Here is an 18,794-nt window from a genome sequence, read left to right as displayed (position 1 = left end):
AACATGAAAAATTGAACAATGTAATAATATATCCTGATTAATCGTTCCTTCTGCTGTAATTTGTAGCGTGCATCTATGCATTATTATTAAACTAAAATTTTACTTTCCCCGCTGATTCAAACACCAAAAGACCTTAATGTAATGATCCGCTTCATATCATTACCGCAATCAAATTATTTTGCTATTACATTTTACATGCCCGCCACGCAGGCACGATTGCATTAAAATTGTTGGGCAAATTTCACATCTATGATCGGCATACTCTACTTTTTTTATATCGCAAGTGAGCATGCAAAAGCGAAGGTTTCGATCAAACTCAAGATTAAGGCTAGGCGAAAGATTAAAGCTTGAATTGATTCTTTTATGATTTCTTCAAATTTTATCATTTCATTTCATTTATGTACATATAAACATATATTATTTAATTAAATACAAATATGATTAAGCATCAGAAAAAAGCATATTTATTAAATATTTATTAAATATAGTAAACATCAGGCTTGAATTTTTTATGTTGTTTTTCATATTAATTATATTCATATTTTTTTCTATTTAAATATAGATTTATTTTGCATACTATGCGATATCGCGTACTATGCAATATTTTCTGAAACACAGAGTCTATCTCAATCTAATTATTAATATTCTATTGCGATCAAATATAAAAAATAAGACACAACTATTAATTTTTTTTTTTTACTCTTTTGTGACACATACGCACAAATTGAAACACAATTTCAATATCTCATTCAAACTTAAAATTTATTTAATCTGGTAAATATTACGGTTGATCTTATCATATATTAAATTTTTCTGCGCTGTGGTTATGGATTTGAAAACGTTTAAATCTTATCTCTAAATCATACCGACCGGTTTACTCTTGATATTCCGTGCAACGAGCAATTTCTTAATTATAATTATCCCATAATTATGATAATTACAATAATTACATAATTATAAATCCTCTTTCACATTTAACAGACGACAGAAGACGACGTATGTAAAAGCAGCACCGAGATGTATGGGGCGCGATAATTCCCGGACATTATTAGAAACATCGCCGCCGCTCGCATTGGCAGAAGGGAAAGTCACGGGAATATTTTACGATCGCAATCTATATATCGCTAGACGAGCGGCCCGATAATTACGGTGTACTGCGAAAATTACAATGCGTGAACCCGATGTTCGAGTCTCGGATCGGTTGGCTGTTCGATCATTGCAAAAAAAAAGTTTCTCTATTCCTCTTTTAAGATTTAGAGGGTGGGTGGAGTTGCAGCTTTCCGTGCCGCGATCTCGCCAAGAAAAATATACATCGTGAGCATAAATCGCGTCGTGGGATAGAATCGGAGGAAACTTGTCGGCGATATTCGAGCTAGGAGTTTAGTAGGACAATCCTGACGACCGTGAAATTTATTCCTCTGTATGTGTGTGTGTGTGTGTGTGTGTGTGTGTGTGCGCGCGCGTGTGTGTGAGTACTTCCGGCGGCTGCTTCTATTGCGATGGTGGTCAGCGGGCAGAATATGCCTTTCTCTTGTAACGATCGTTCAAGCGAATCATTTCTTTAAGTGGCTCGCGATCGTCTTATTTGCGGTACGGAAGCGCCAAGAAAGCAAGTATTCGCCCGCGGCTAACGCAATCGCGAGAAAGATCTTCACTAGCGACGACGAGATTCGTGCGAGAATAAAAAGCTCGTTCTCGATGTTGGGGTATTAATTATCGGTTAATTGCTCCGCCGAGCCCAGAGCCACGGCTAAACGCATTATCTCGAGATTAGCGGCACGCTTTTGCTTTTTGCGGTGAGAGATGTAGCACGCGCAGCTTTATTTTCATTTTTCAAAAATAAATCCCGCGGAATCGAAACGCTGACTTTTCTTTCCAAGCTAAGCGGTTGAGAGCAACGATAATAAATTTTTCTCTCTTAAGATATACAAATAGATAAATGAACGGTAGAGAAACATATATTTCGTATATAATACACGCAGCAAGTTCTTCACTGTTTTAAATAAAAGCCAAAGTTCTAAATCAATCTGAATCATACGTGATTGTGTATTCAGTGATCGTTGCGCTATTCCATTCAACAAAACCGCAAACACTTTTCCAGCATATCTCCCACGTCAAATAACGATCGTGGTAAGCGTACGGAGAGACATTTCCCTCGTCACGCTCGGTTTAATGAGAGAAACATACGCCTTCAGCGAGCGCTTTCAATAACGCGGCGATTGAGGGGGAAATTGACGTACGCTAATGATGAATACGCCCGTTGAGATAATTTCTCCTCTCTCGGTGCACGTGATCGCGTCTGATTTTCGTGGATTACAATTTGAGATACATAATTCCGCGGTACTACCCATCCCTCGATTTGCGGCGTAAACCGCTGTTATTACGTTCATTAGCGCAATCGAAGCTGCGTTTACGTGCAGTTATTATCTACCAATCTTAAAGAGCGATCGCTCCTTCTGCCGCTTCGACATATTTTCTTAATCCGTGTTTCTCTATCGTTTTCCTTCTCACTCCAGTACTCGGTTTACGCAAGCGTATCGCACTGCACGGGAGAGCAATTCTTCCAGCCGTTCCGTAAGATGAGACGAGGGCAAGGACAAGGCCAAGTTTGCGAGCGGATCATCGTACTTTCCATCTCGCATTCTCCCCGACCTATGTGTTTCTTAGCTGAATCGTTTCAACTAACCGCAGATAGCTATAAACTTCGGTGTGAATTATTTTTTTTTTTTATTTTTATATTCCGAAAAAAAATTTATTTAAGAAACGCATTTAAAATGTCGCAACAGAGACCTTTTAAATAAGCATGCAAAAATCTATAAGAGTTTTAATATAATAAAAAAAAATTAAAGTATCATATATTTAAATTTACTTTCATTTGGAGAAATATTTCGCATCTAAAAGTACCTTGAGATTTATATATACATAAAAAAATATATTTATAGTATATTTATAATCAGAAATTTTCTAGTGTAACGCGTTATTAGATTTATGTAGCAGATAATTATATAATCATTTATAGATTATAAAAAATATGTAAATATATATAAATTTGGATCAAATTTCTTAAATAAAATAGCGCAAATTAATTGGATTACGCCTGTATATTTTCTCGAAGTTCTTATTTAGGAAACGAAGACGGAGAATTAAGATGCGACATTAAACGTACCCGAGTCGATATCGTCGCATCATGAACCACGAGTGGCATTTTATTTGAACTTTCACGAGACGAGTCGCAATCTCGCAAAGTCTAGCGACTCCCACGGTAAATATCAATAACGTGCATACATGGTGAGAAGAAAATCTGATCCTCTTCTGAAACACGCAGGATAGATAATACTGAGATTTTTCTCACATTTTTCGTTTCGTGACTCATAAACGCAATCGTCACAAGTAAACTCGTTTTTTTCGCGTAGGAATGTTGATTCTTTCTTACTTTCGTTTTCGCTGTTATGCATCGAATCAATATTTCCGTAAATATGAAATAATTCGCGTAGATTCTTGTCTTTCCCGATTTGGCACGCGAGCAGTTAACTGTTCGAAACGAAAGCGAACTTCTATCACGCAACTTTGTGCAAATTCCGCTCTCATTTTCTTGCGCGTTTCATTATCTACTTGTAAAGATTTTTACGTTTCTTCATATTTAAATTATAGGGCTAAGCTTAGGAAATTAGCTCGTTAAAAAAATCATTCTGAAAGTGACGAAATTTTATCCAGACCTTTGCATATTAAGTGTCATATTAATTTTATTCGCATTTCTTTTGCCAAAAACTGCACCGACACCCGATACATGCGCTTTTTAATCATTGCGATATCGTAGCGCATTTTACGTGACGTGTTTGACATTTAATTACATTAACTGCCGGTAGTATTAGTTATGCTCACCACCGTCGCTCCTGATTTCTTAGCAGACGATGCATCCGCATTTGTAACAGATAAAGCGCTATCCCCGCGAGGAATATATAAATCAAGGAGATGGGCCAGTGATTGTGACATTTCACATAACTTTGCAATCTTTTATCTTATCTCGGTTCTTCACGTAAATCTTTCCATAAAATTATTTATGAATTCTTTAAACGTATTGTCTCAAAATATTTTCTCTGACACTGGAAAGTGTTGATCCGGCTTTGTCCAGACGCGAGAAGTGACCCAAAAAATAAATGAAAAAAAAAAAAAAAAGAAATCGTGCCAAACCGTGAAAAGTGTTAAATTGAGTTGGTTGAAAGCCGTTTCCGTTCAGTCAAGTAAGACATCAGGATAATTAATGGGGCGGATGACTGACGTTTGTGAAGGATTCCCCTATAGGCGTGAATTTAATCACAGACCTGCTATCAAAATATGCATTATTTTGCAGCTTGTCGACATGTGTGTGAAAAAGAGAGATGTGTAATGATTGAAGAAAGTTACGGAAATGTAAAAATTATAACTGGAAATATACTGCAGCATCTGTTCTGATATTAAAGGGACCATTTTAATTTTTAAATCTATAATAACATTTCTATGTTTATGCAATTACACGAGTTTGATATCAAAGACTAAATAAGCACTCTCATGAGAATTCACGAGTCGTAGTAAATATATAATTAATTAATTCTTTGAAAGTATATTCTTTGAGCCGTAACTCAAAGTGTTCATATTCGTAATGAAAATATCGACGTTTTGCTTCGCGTAACGAATATATTTCGCTAGAGAATCTGCAATTTATAAATACAATAAATGTATCAAAAATGGCGTTTCGCGTAATCGCGACGATTGTTTTCCTAATATGATAGTATATTACATAAGTGTGCATATATAAAAGTATAAAAAATATAGTTGGCGCGCAAGAGACACTTGTTTTATCAATAATGACTAGGAACAATCGGCGAAAGCATCGATTGTACTTCGTGCCACGGAAATCAGTCGAACAATCGGCGTACCGCCCGTACCGGGCGTGAAAATGGAAGTGTGACGAGTTAATTGCCGCGCGAAAAAAAAAGATACCGTGAAAGCGCGATTTTTGCCTTACTTAATTCATTGTTCTTTTCTTTGTGTTTTTTTTTTTCTTGCACAACCGCGCTTACGGCTTTACGCTTACGACAGCGTCTCGTCACTCATGCCGCCTGGTGTAATGAACGACCGGAGCCATGCGACGAATCGTTACACGCCCGCGTTATGCACTCGCTCTAAATAATGTGACCGAGCTAGCTTAACGTTGCCTCATCATCTCATTGTCATCACTCTGAGTATTCGCGTGACAGTTTTTATAACGATACACAAGATGGATCTTCTAGGTTTGCCAACTTTTTGGCTTTAGAGTCTCTATTATATTGAGAAACCTGATATTTTTTCGTTACATTCATTAATTAAAATTTAATATAATATTTATTGTCATGATCTATATATATAATGTATATTTGATATTTTAATATTAAATTATAAATTTTATATATTATGATCAATAAAGTAAAATATTAAATTAATATTAAAATATTAAATATATGTTATATACTTTATTTTTTTAAAAGAAGATAAAACAGAGTAATTTTAAAATAAGTCTTTTAAATTTAAGCATGCAATGAAGAATATGCGCACTTAACTATAAATAATACTGCGCATTAATTAATAAAAAATGTCTCCGTTTATATGTAATAAATATGTAATAAATTAAGAGTCGATTCGCTTAATTCGGCAACTTGTCGGTTAAAAAATTCTTATTTAAATCGATATATTTCTTAGAGCTGAAAAATAGCACAATAAATCGTCGACGGATGTAAAAATTTTGCACGGAACCGGCGTTGCAACTTTCATTGAGATATAAATCATTTGGGATATCAATCATCATTCGATATCAACCGAAATGGTATTTCTTGCACATTATATTGGAAAATGTACCAACTTCGACATTCACCGGATTACTAGCCGACTCGATTCGATTAGATAATGCAGGAATTTGTATTTCAATGTATACGTATATTACATCACTCGCTGTGTAACACGTAACGATTCCGATAAAAAGAAAAATTAACAAGAGCTTTCTGCTAGCTTCTATGCAATCTCGTGATATTCGAAATGCGAACGACTACAGATCAGAATGCGTTAAGTCATCCGTTCGAGATCGTAGGATAAATCATAATATAGATAGTTTATCATTGGAAGCAGACCGATAACGCGGAACATAATTCCATTGTCTATCGAAAAAATATTATATGTATAATTTATTAAATATATGTAGATATTTAAGATATTGTTTTTTTTTTGAAAATATTAATCAAGGCTCATAAATAGTCCGGAATTTAATAGGAAAAAATTATCTTCAAATTTCTTTAAATGTCTAATTCCTTGAGAGATTCACTTTAGCGTTCGACTGAAAGAATATTACATATTATAAAATACATAAATAAATTCGAAGGTATTGATGTCGTAGAAAGTTTTTGAAATTATTTTACAATCTTAAAAAGACAATGTGAAAATGATAAAAGAAAACAATTTGCAAAAAAGTTTATCAAAATATTAAAAAGCGTATAATTTTAAATCTTCTATTGTAAGTACAATATTATATTGTTCTTCATTACATACTTACTCAAATAAATGTTACAATTGAAGCATGAAATATTTAAACGTCATACTTGAAATATTGTTAAATAAATCATAGACAATACAATGGTTGATCTTTACTAATAATGCATTCTATCGCGGCACGCCATTGCTAACTTCAAATGTGACTACAGTGCGCGAATAATTTTTTTTTTCTTCGATATATATTATATATCAAGAACTCCCGTGTAAAAGAAGTGAATCTGATTGTTTTGAAGTGGCAAATTATTGTCAAGAAGAAACTGATTGAAATTGATCACAATTCATTAATTAATTTTTTTTTTGTAAGCAAAAATGCCAATTATACTCGCGCAACAAACAGATCTTTATCGATACTTTCACGATTCGTATTCAAATGCTTATTAAGCCTGCTCTCTCATTTATGTGACAATCGGAAAAATTTCAACTCTCTACTCGAAAATATTGTATAACGCTTCTCGCTCTCTCTCTCTCTCTCTCTCTCTCTCTCTCTCTCCGCGAACAATAGTGTGCCAAAGTAATTTTCAAAGCTGCAACCGATCGATTATGAATTTATAAATATTGCGCGACTACAAACTGCATTTGCAAGGCTAAGTAGACTCTTAGACTTGAGATATTCTGGAGACATTCGACTCGAAACCTCGATAGTTCTAATATCGTTACGCTTTTCATGTATTGGTTGAAATTGAAATCGTATCGAACGTGATTGCTATAGACATAACGAGACTTCAACTTTTCCTGATTGTTCCGTATATTTACAGGGCTAATTGATACTAAAATAGAAGCAGAAAAAGAACACTCGTAATGATACGATTACGAAACTGCTCATAGCTTACGATAAAGAAACGATATCGTGTATCGTACAAAATTCAACAGTAATAAGGAACTTATTAAACATTTCGCAATTTGAAAATTCACCATAATACAAAATTATATATATATATATATATAAACCAAATTAAATATTTAATTAGAAATTTTATTTTCTGTTGCTTTTTTCTTAAGATCTTCCTCTGACTTTCTGTTATAATTAAGCTAATTTATTCATACATATCGGATAACTAACTGCTTCGCAAATAACTAATCTATAATACATTAATAAAATATTTAAAAAATATTAATAATTATTTTCTTTCTGACATTATATGTTTACTACCTTTCAGTTTTATAATATCATAACTTATAAGATTTATTTTAAATATGAAAAACCGTATCTAAAAAAAAAAAAAATGGATGGAACTGCAGATCAATCGACAGCAGCAGATCAGTCGGCATCATCTTCATACTGGAGTCCCACTCTCAAAACCGACATCTTCTCTCAAACTGACAGCGCGACTTTCTTCCCCACGGCCCACGGTCTGGTGCAAACCCATCCGACTAGTGTGTTTCGCAGCGGTTTCGGCGGGATCGACAATCTCGGCAGTCGGGGCGTGACGATAAGGCCGCCGAGGACGCGACCCCTTGATTATAATGAACGCTCTACCGCCGAATTGCGCCGAAATCCATCGCTCTCGGCACCGGACGAGTGTGCTCGTGCCTGCCGCGAGAGCGAACCGCCCAGGATATGCTATTATTACTTCACACTCGAGTATTATACCGTACTCGGAGCGTAAGTACATCAGTACAAGATCTCATCAGTATTCTCGAAATAATTTAAATTTATTGTAAAAATGGAAATTGCAGAAGAAAGATAAAAAATATTAAAAATTATAATTTTTCTACAGAGTTCACAAAATAATAAAGTGATTGTTTTTTCACGAACACCTTCTTTTAATTGAAAAATTAATTTTTTTGAAAAATAATATTTTTTTTAAATATATGAATTGCTTAAGAGATTAGTGTTATTACAAGTTGCTTATTTAAACTTCTAGAGCGTGTCAAGTATGCACACCGAATGCAACCAATGCCGTGTGGAGCGATTGTCAGTGTGTCCTGGCGGACGGAGTAGAGAGGGGTATTTTAACCGCGAATAGAATGATCCCTGGTCCGAGTATTCAGGTATGCCAGGGTGACAAAGTTGTTATCGATGTGGAAAATCATATAGAAGGAATGGAAGTCACAATTCACTGGCACGGAGTATGGCAAAGAGGATCTCAATATTATGATGGTGTACCTTACGTAACACAGTGTCCCATTCAAGAGGGTAATACATTTAGGTATGTATATAAAAAAAGAGATCCTTTACTGTTTTTTTATATAATTAGAATAATAATATTTTTATCTCTGAAACTTGTAATGGAATGTAATAACAGATTATCGGAATATTTTGATTGTCAAAATATTTTTGAAAATTTTATCTTTGCAAAAAGAATTTACAAACAACAAATTAATATATTGTAAAATTTATACAACGGTTTTGCGAGATTTATAAAATGAAATGATTGTACGATATTTGAAGATATCAATGGACAGCCAGCAATGAGGGTACACATTTCTGGCATGCTCATACTGGCATGCAAAAGATAGATGGTCTCTATGGGAGCATAATAATCCGACAACCGCCAAGCAAGGATCCTAACAGCAATCTATATGATTACGATTTAACTACGCACGTGATGCTTATCAGTGATTGGTTCCACGAGAGTAGTACCGAGCGTTTCCCGGGTCGTCTTGCAGTCAATACCGGTCAAGCACCTGAAAGCGTGCTGATTAATGGAAAAGGTCAATTTAGGGTATGTCATCTTGAATAATAATTGATTTTAAATAAAAATGAAATATATTATCTAATATTATCAGATAAGCATAACTTCAATTTACGTTAGGATTTTTTTGTATAAAAATTTACAAAATTAGTAAAAATTTATAGCAATCTATATAAATCTATATAAATTCGTAAAAAAAATTGCAAAATTTTTGTTCGATTTGCCGTTTATTATTACGTTATAATTATTTTTTTTATTTTCTAATATATCGTGTGTATCTCTTATATCCAGGATCCTAATACCGGTTTCATGACAAACACACCACTCGAAATATTTACGATAACCTCAGGCCGTCGTTATCGATTCCGAATGATTAATTCATACGGATCAGTATGTCCTGCTCAAGTCACAGTCGAGGGTCACACTCTCACCATTATTGCCACCGATGGTGAAGCAGTTCAACCAATCCAAGTGAACACTATAATTTCATTTTCAGGTAAAGCGATTTATTTCACATTGATTCTAATTTTTTTACCAAAATTAAATATATTGATCATTTAATAAACAAAGAAAATAAAAAAAAATTATTATTAGAAAAATGATAAATTTTATGATATTAAAACTGTCAAAATAAAAAGTTTATGAAAACGGAATATTTTTGGGTGTATTAGAGATGCAAGTTATGAATAAAGAAATTAAATCATTATTTGTCAAATAATCAATTCACTTAAATGATTGATTTAAAGACTGTTAACAAAGGAGATTTGTATGATAGCCAATTGTACATAATGCATGTCTTAACGGATCCTTCACGAAACCAATCAAAAATTCATTTCATTGATTTTGTGTCAAACATTTTTAAATTTTCTGAATAGGTGAACGTTACGATTTCGTCATAAATGCCGATCAGCCTATCGGCGCTTATTGGATTCAACTTCGTTCGCTTGGAGAATGCGGTATTCCGCGCGCCCAGCAGCTGGCTATTCTGCGATACGCTCGTGGTCCTTATCAACCGACTACTACACCGCCTACATATGATTTCGGTCTTCCACAGGGCGTCGTAAGTATATTTCTACTTTTCAAAGATTACTAGTTGTTGCATGCCACATATTTTTTTCATTGAAGCTAAAGGCAAAATTAAATCTTTTGTGCTCAGTCTATTAACAAACATTCATGTTTAAGGTCTTATAAATTTTTGAGAACTTATAAAATCTTGTTTTATATATGTACATATCTATATATGCACTGCCATCTATTCGAATGCTTAAAACAAAAGAAATTCGTATAGATACATAGTTATGAAAAAATAATCTATAATTATTTATTTAAATTATTATCTGTGTAATTCAAAGAAATATAAAATATCGCTTTTAATTTGATTATATGATATTAATAAAAACAAATTTTAACAGCGGAAAAAAATTCCATGTTATCTGCAATCGATAGAATAGAGATTCTCTTATAATCTCAGCTGCAGAGAAAAAAATGTGTTTACATTAGAAAAAAAAAAATTTTTCATGATAAAAACCTCTCGAGAAATTATTATTTTTTTCTCTTTCTCTCTCTCTCATTTTTATCGAATCATTTTTATTGGAAAAAGTGACACGAAATGTTGTGAATTATAACACAAAAATTTTTAAAAGGATTAATGCAATTATATTATAAATATAATGAAGTAATATGCTTTTATATTGCATTATTTTATATTACAAAAAAAAATCTTTTTTTTCATGCGTAATATTTCAAGCGAAAATTAATTATATATAACGTGCATAAGATTAACGGAGTTCGATTATGTTAAATACAAGAATGTTCCGTAAAATAATAAGGACTCGATTTTGTTATTGCGCGATCAAGAAAAATGTTCTTTTCTTCAGGTTCTGAATCCCTTGGATGCTATTTGCAACCGACCGCGTGAGGATGCAATTTGCGTGAGTCAATTGAAGAATGCCCGACACATCGATCAGGGTATCCTCCAGCAACGCCCCGACGTGAAGATTTTCTTGCCGTTCCGCTTCCTGTTCTACAGACCCGAGGAGGTCTTCCAGCCGCAGACCTACAATCGTTTCCTCGGTAAGGACGCGCTAATAGCTGATTTAATTTGCAAAAAAGAATCGAACGCGCCACGCGATGATTGCGTTTCATTTTCGTTTGATATAAACACGGCCTTCCAGGTATTCTCAGGAAGATATGCTTAAAAAGGGATATAATATCCAGGCGCGCGTTGTGCATGCAACATCTTGGACGATTCTTGAAACTTCAAGAATTATACGCGAGATACTTCGCGGGGTATATTTGCTATAAGTGGTGGTACTTTTTCCTCGAGACAATTAGATTCGATAGCATAGAAAGATACAAACCGGTTGTACTGTCGAAGCTTAATAAGATGTTCTGAAATTATTATTGCATCTTTCAATCACATATTCTTTGATTTTTAGTTTGGAGTTGGTTTCTTTAACGAAAATTTAATTTCGCGAAATTTTTCGCGAATTCCATACACTCAAGGATTAACGGAGTTAATCATTCATAATTACCATTTACATATTTATACGAAAATTATAATAAAAACTTATTGTGTAATATTTTGATTGTATCCGCAGTTGCGCCAACTGGCGACCACGTGATTTCTCTTGTGGATGAGATCTCATTCACGTTCCCTCCGGCGCCTCCGCTCTCGCAGATCGATGACATCCCACCTGAACAGTTCTGCAACGGTGATAATAGACCAGCTGATTGCGGCGCCAATTGCATGTGCACGCATCAGGTCGACATTCCGCATAATGCGGTCGTCGAGGTGGTTCTCGTAGACGAAGGTATGTACGCTATGTACGATAATTTTGCTCCTGTCACGCAAAGCTCTTCTCATATTAAGTAAAAAAATACGCTTAAAAAAAATAGCATTAAAAGAAATATAAAAGTTTTAAATCTTATCTTCTCTGATTCTACGAGATTTTTCTTCATTACAACATAATTTTATTTTTATCACGCATTAATGAAATTAAAAACATCCCTTTGATTTTTTGTGTGACGATTGATTACAGTACAACAGCCCAATCTATCGCATCCCTTCCACTTGCACGGATACGCGTTCAACGTGGTCGGCATCGGTCGTTCTCCCGATAGGAACGTGAAGAAAATTAATTTAAAGCACGCCCTTGATCTCGATAAGCGAGGTCTTCTGCACAGACAGTTCAACTTGCCACCTGCTAAGGACACTATCGCTGTTCCCAACAATGGTTACGTCATCTTCCGCTTCCGCGCGAACAACCCGGGTAAGTTAACAACGATAACTTCTCGCGCATTAGTCTGATGAGATGCGAACTGTTTCTGTTCGCAACTGTTTGCATAATTGCAAAAGTTTACATACACTAACTGTGTTATATGTCCAAGAATATTATGTATGTAAAATGTTTAGTCTTCAAGTTCCGTATTGATTGCACATTTCTCACCGACTAGGAATAATTTTCTGCGAACGAATATAAACGTAATCTTGCCGATTTTGTCAACGATAAAATCAATAGCCAGTGCTTTTATTAAATTTATGGTGATTTAATTAAACACACCATTATTATTTTGACTTTCAATTTGATCATTGAAAGTTATAAGCGAAAATTATATTAATATTGAACAATATCTCCTTCTTTAAAGGATACTGGCTGTTCCACTGCCATTTCTTGTTCCACATATTGATCGGCATGAACCTGATCCTTCACGTCGGGACGCACGCGGATTTGCCGCCGATACCACCGAATTTCCCAACCTGTGGTGACCATTTGCCGCCCATCACGCCACCACTGTCATTGAACGCGTATCACTGATGCGCGATTGACTGATGAGCGACGTGCTCAGAAATGCTGAGAGAGACGCTCCAAAGTCCATACGATATTTGTAGCATATTCTTGTAAAGTAGCGCGAGCCTGTAATTTTTTTTAACTACGCAATATCTTGTCGGTTTACTCTCGAGAACATACTCTGCTCGAGACGATCGCGATCGATCGCGAGTATAGAATTCAACGGATGTCGACCCGTTACCTTACATAATCTGGCTGAAAGCGAAGAAAATGGCAAGGTGAGTTAGATACATTGAAGGTGTTAGTGAGGCAACGGGTTAACAAAAGGTGATCGATGCCCTGCTGGGCAAAACGACGAGCGTTCTCAGAGACGATGATGACATTACGTTGGCGGCAGTCGATAATTTATTGTGTTCCAGATGCTTCATCCGTCACACTGTCCCTACTATACGACATTCCTTGTTATCCTTGCAATGCCGCGAAACCCGTACAACGCAGATATATTCACATTTTGTGGTCGTATAATTCGATCGCGACAATTTGTTATAAAACATATATCATGTAATGTATGTTTCGATGTCTTAGAAATACTGGATATTTATACTATATCTGCAAATATAACGGCGATCGCATATCCCGATGTGGCGAATGAAGCATCTACAGATGGAAACGTACAAATGTTACTCACTAACGTTTGTAACGCTCTGTAAATAATGTAGAAATAGTCACTACATTTAACGAGAAATATTAATGCGGGAGTAATGGATGTAAAGGATCGCCGAAAAACAATGGCGATCCGATTATCGGATTATCACGAAGGTAAGTGACTCCTTCCAGCAGGCTGGACCTGTACGATAGCGAAATCCGTGATTTACAAAATTGTTTGGAGGTTCTGCTCCAAAAAGAATAATCTATGAAGATAAAAATAATTTTTCGCATGGATACAAGAGATATAATATTTATTTAAATTAATAGCGTTTAATTTTTTTTACTAACTGCTGATCTCTTTCGACTCTACTTCCTCTAATCGGTCCATCACTTTAATCATCCTTGCGACTTCTTCATCAGATGCTTCTTTTTCATTTTTTTCATCTTGTTTAAGGGGGGAGATAATAGTTTGATGAGAGGTAACACGCGATTATGATCACGATTAAAGATGATAACGAATTTCCCTCGACAGATCCAGGCTCCTGAAATAGCTTTTTAATTAGGGGAGTAAATTTGCGCTTGTGAACAGCTCGCGCATATCGTTTTCATTCCATCAGCCTAGAATTATATGAAATTGATAAAAATATTAAAATAAAATTGTCGCGGTTATTGAAATTTTATAGATGATCTAAAGATAATGCGACAGCGAATTGCTGTCCTTGGTAAATACGATTATCATTTTTCTCTCACACAAAACTATACATCAACGTATATTAACATGTTATTTATTTTCTCATTTTTATTTTGTGTTAACTTTTAAACGCAGCGTCTATTCCAAAATTAATTTACTGAAAATATTCAAATACAGGCTGACACTTTATAATTAAAATACCGCGCTATGCATACGGCGCAACAATATAGCTATACATTTATTCATGGTGCCTCCATTTTCAATGGAAAATACTCTATATTAATACATAACTCACAATTAATGCTTAAATCATTCAGTCATACATACATAAACTATAAACATAAACATAAATATACAGAATAGATAATCGTGCTTTATATAGATAGATTTCTAATTCAGATAATTTCATTAGATTCGTCGAAATCACCGGAATACTAAGTAGCATAGTCGTAAAAAAATCTGCTAACAAACATGGTTCGATGGTTTAGTACAAAAGAAAAATGTAGCGCAAAAAAAAATTATTAAAATTATTAAAAAATAAATAGTAGAATCATATTTAACATAGCAAAAATTAAATTTTTAATAATTAAGATATGAAGAAATATGATTTTTATATATAGAGCGTATTAGCATTTTATTTTAAATTTTGAAATTTTCTTGCATTAAGCCATCGAATTGCGCTAAGCGTGTCCGTTGCTTTCTCAAGTCGGTCGTTTGTTTTTCACTTTGATGAAAAAGACACTCTTGCGACTAAGAAAAGCAATTTAAAAAATTCGTCATATGAGAGAGACGTCAAATAATATAAGTCTATTCAAATGGACACAGATTGTGGGATAGCAAATATACGCTGTTTTCAATACTCCTTGTCATCCTTAGTAAGATATAGTTTACAGAAAAGATAATGGAGAACGTACCTGCCGTTTAATTAATTGTAGCACAAACACGTCGATCTCGCATTTTCTAGTGAGCGACTCTGAAATTCAATGGCTCGATGATGAGCGGTGAGAGTTACGATTTCATCATCGACCATCAATCATGCTTCGTCATTCGCAGGCACAATGAGAAGTGCACAGTACTTACAAATAGAGCTTCAGTTCGGAGATGATCATGATATTCGTATTGTTATACACACATTGGAGATAATCAGGTCAATTGCGACATTGACAATCAGACATATGATATATGTTTTCGCAATAAATCTAATAATTATAAAATTATGAAAAAAAATATGATGATTATATTTAATAGATATTATGAGATTTTATTATAAAAAGCGATGAGAGATAATTAAGTTATATACTATTCGAAAACACATTTATGTCTTTTATACTGCGTGATACTATAATTTGATCGACGGTATATTTGCTCCATCACACTTGTGTGTAAAGTATGATATTAACTTTTCTATCGTGCTAATCAAATTTTGAAAGATAGCTAAATAGATGATTATATATACGATTAATTTATAAAAGAATTTCATAAAAGTCTCCATACATTTTTCCAAACAACTCTCTTTAATGTTTTTCATCGAAAATCTTTTCTGTCAAGAATAATTAATAGTGATAAAATTTTGAAATGAACTTTTTGCATACTCACGCATATTATTGTCTAATTTGGCTTTTTAATTTGAAATTTATCTTATTAAAAAGCAATGCACTCGTTATAGCGAAGAAAAATAGTTTACATTCTAATTAATTCTTCAAGCAGATACATTAATTGTGTTGTAAATATTGTAATACTGAAGATTTTTTTCTAGTATTCCTATAGCTAGTAATATGAGATCCCTTTTCCTTGTGTAATTATTCAATTTACTAAATCCGTATACATAGCGGCAGTTACCATTTCTAAGCAAAAAAAAATGAGTTTTTTTCATATCTTATATAAATAGAGTTTGTTTAAAAAACGAAAGATAGAAAAGAAGAGAGAGAGAGAGAGAGAGAGAGAGAGAGAGAGAGAGAGAGAGGAAGAAAGAAAGAAAGAGAGAATTATGCTCATGTACAGATGCATATAAGTGCATACTACAGTCTACGCGGATTACTCTCTCGTATATTTTATTCTAAAAATGTATTTTTAATAATAAATCGTTTTAAAAAATAGCAATCTATCATTTAATATTTCCATTATATGTATATAATTTCTTTTTTTCTTTCAAAAAAATTTTAGAGCAATTCATTCCTATATTTTCACACAAGAGAAAATTCTGAATTTCTTCTACATAATAGCCGTCCGACTTATACTTTGCAAAATGAATGTAATGAATATGCTTTGTAAAGAAGATGTAATATAACTCCTACATAATACTCTGTCCACTTAAAATAAAAAGGTAAGTTAGAAAATTATCAGAAAGAGAGAGAAAGAGAAAAAAAGAAAGTAATCAAATATGAAAGCAGGAAGAAAATATTTCTGGAAAAATGGGAACGCGAGAAGAATAAGATGTGTGCACGCTTCGGAATAAAATATTATTATTAGAAGTAACGGTGATCATTTAATAATACGTTTATTTGATGCATACACTTATTGTCGTAAGATTTATATCATCTCAGAAATTATAATATGCAAAAATAAGTTATATATATATATTATTGATTTGTTTTTCTGAAAAAGATCATGAATCTAGCTAGCGAATTAGTTAATGGCATGATGCATTATTACGGCGAACTGAGACACACATCAATAAAAAAACATAATTGATGAAAATAACACTGTGGATGAAAATATAAACAAAGTTTGAAAAAAAATCGTGTGATTGTGTTATTATCATAAGCTAAGAGTGATAAGCCCAACGTTATTCTAAAAAAAATTTTTAATCCTAATAGGCTATGCTTTCAATTTTAATCTGATACGCTTTTAATTTTAATGCTGTTTTTATTATCTTCTCGATTGTGTTCATAGAAAAATATTCCTAAATTACTGAAGATTTGAATTCTTATTTGGATTTCCAAAAATGTTTGCCGGTAGAAATAAAAGGCACTTGTGTTTTTAGATTAATAGATTTATGTACAAAAAGCATTTAACTAGTATATTTCTTAATTAGGATCAATGTTTTTTTGCGCAATTTTATAAATGCTAATGCCTATGCTTATGACTATTATATATATATATATATATATATATATATATATATATATATATATATTATGATACATATATACGCAGTCTAGCACACAAGAGAATCGTCTCACGAATGATGAAGCTAAACATAAAAATACCGATGTCTGCGCAGTTTTATATATCGCACTTATCCATAGAAAATTTTATCTCATTAATACACTTGATCCGCATTTATCGAATTGATCGATGCGTTGCTTATTGTCGTTGATACTATTAACAAGTGCAAGAGCATAAAATAAAAACTTTCTTGTAAAGATAACGGAAAAATATATTGGTATCACATAATTTTATTCCATTTTTCACATGGACGGAAAATTTCAGATTGTTGCAAAAAAATTAGCATTCATCTCATACTAGATATCGAACTTTATATATTAACACTCTCTTGATATATTATGTGAAATCACACGTGAAATATATGCGCATTGCTAATAATGGACAAGCTATTATGTATTATGTATATTATTTTTAAATAACCGATTTATATGTTGTAATAATTTCTTCATTATATTTGTCTCAATGCACAGCAAATACGATGATAATCGACTTAAACCTATCTCTTAATAATGCGATCGAGAAAGTGCTGATATATCGTTTGATATGTAAAAATGATTTTAAAATTATATCGGCGATATTTTACGTTTAAATCAAATCCTTGTCATTCGTGCGGTTGAAATAATGCCACTAATGGCGCGTAAAATTCGTGTTTATTTAAAGTAACGTTAATGAAAACAATGAAATTCTATAGTTTTTTTTTTATATTTATAAAAAATGAAGCTAAGGGAAACATCATTTCCCGGAATAATGTGAACCAATGTTGGACGGCGGTCCTCTGTGATGATGATGATGTTTTTGTCCAGGACCAGAATATCTGCTTCCTGGCCGGGAATGTACTATTGCATAGTGATCGCTATTCGTCGATATCGACCTCGTAGAATTCATGGTAGATCCGCCGGAGGCGTATCCCTGCTTTCCGTTTAACGAATACCTGAATGCAAGAAAGGTCTCGTTCAGGCACGCAATCGTATACGTCATGATTTGCAGTCCGTAATATTAATTGCCATTGTCGTGACTCTGTTACGCGCTTAAATACAATTTCACTTAGAAAGTTTGATACTTTTTATTTTCGCCGGATCAGCAATTTATATATGAATTAAAAATTCTTCAATTACACGGTGTAAAGAAATTAATTCGCGCTTTTAATCTGATGGGGATTTATTAGGGACTTATCAATGATGAATTCGAGCCACTTGGGCTCAAGTGTTGAAGCGCTGGATACTAAATGACATACGGTTATATACGAGCAATCACATATTATTGATGCAATTGAGAAAGAGAGAGATACTTTGTCGGCGAGAG

The 18,794-nt window shown here is 33.6% G+C and overlaps 2 protein-coding genes across 3 annotated transcripts in view; one reads left to right on the top strand and one right to left on the bottom strand.

Annotated features, from left to right (window-relative positions):
* The window catches only part of LOC126851391 (uncharacterized), a 42,620-nt gene extending 28,376 nt beyond the window's left edge, over positions 1-14,244 (top strand). The window contains exons 2-10 of the mRNA XM_050595311.1: positions 7,798-8,161; positions 8,424-8,708; positions 8,951-9,224; positions 9,486-9,690; positions 10,070-10,254; positions 11,072-11,267; positions 11,795-12,007; positions 12,236-12,466; positions 12,843-14,244. Of these exons, the coding sequence (XP_050451268.1) occupies positions 7,798-8,161; positions 8,424-8,708; positions 8,951-9,224; positions 9,486-9,690; positions 10,070-10,254; positions 11,072-11,267; positions 11,795-12,007; positions 12,236-12,466; positions 12,843-13,012 (2,123 nt within the window). The 3' untranslated portion in view covers positions 13,013-14,244. The remainder of the gene's footprint in view (positions 1-7,797; positions 8,162-8,423; positions 8,709-8,950; positions 9,225-9,485; positions 9,691-10,069; positions 10,255-11,071; positions 11,268-11,794; positions 12,008-12,235; positions 12,467-12,842) is intronic.
* Positions 14,245-15,338: 1,094 nt separating this feature from the next.
* LOC126851412 (uncharacterized) overlaps positions 15,339-18,794 on the bottom strand; it is a 28,052-nt gene continuing 24,596 nt past the window's right edge. For both annotated transcript variants that reach the window (XM_050595359.1, XM_050595358.1), the window contains exon 9: positions 15,339-18,423. In XM_050595359.1, the coding sequence (XP_050451316.1) occupies positions 18,225-18,423 (199 nt within the window). In that variant the 3' untranslated portion in view covers positions 15,339-18,224. The remainder of the gene's footprint in view (positions 18,424-18,794) is intronic.

This window comes from Cataglyphis hispanica, chromosome 8, assembly GCF_021464435.1.
Source record: "Cataglyphis hispanica isolate Lineage 1 chromosome 8, ULB_Chis1_1.0, whole genome shotgun sequence".
In the NCBI taxonomy this organism is placed as follows: domain Eukaryota; kingdom Metazoa; phylum Arthropoda; class Insecta; order Hymenoptera; family Formicidae; genus Cataglyphis; species Cataglyphis hispanica.
This window is presented reverse-complemented; position numbering and strand designations above follow the sequence as displayed.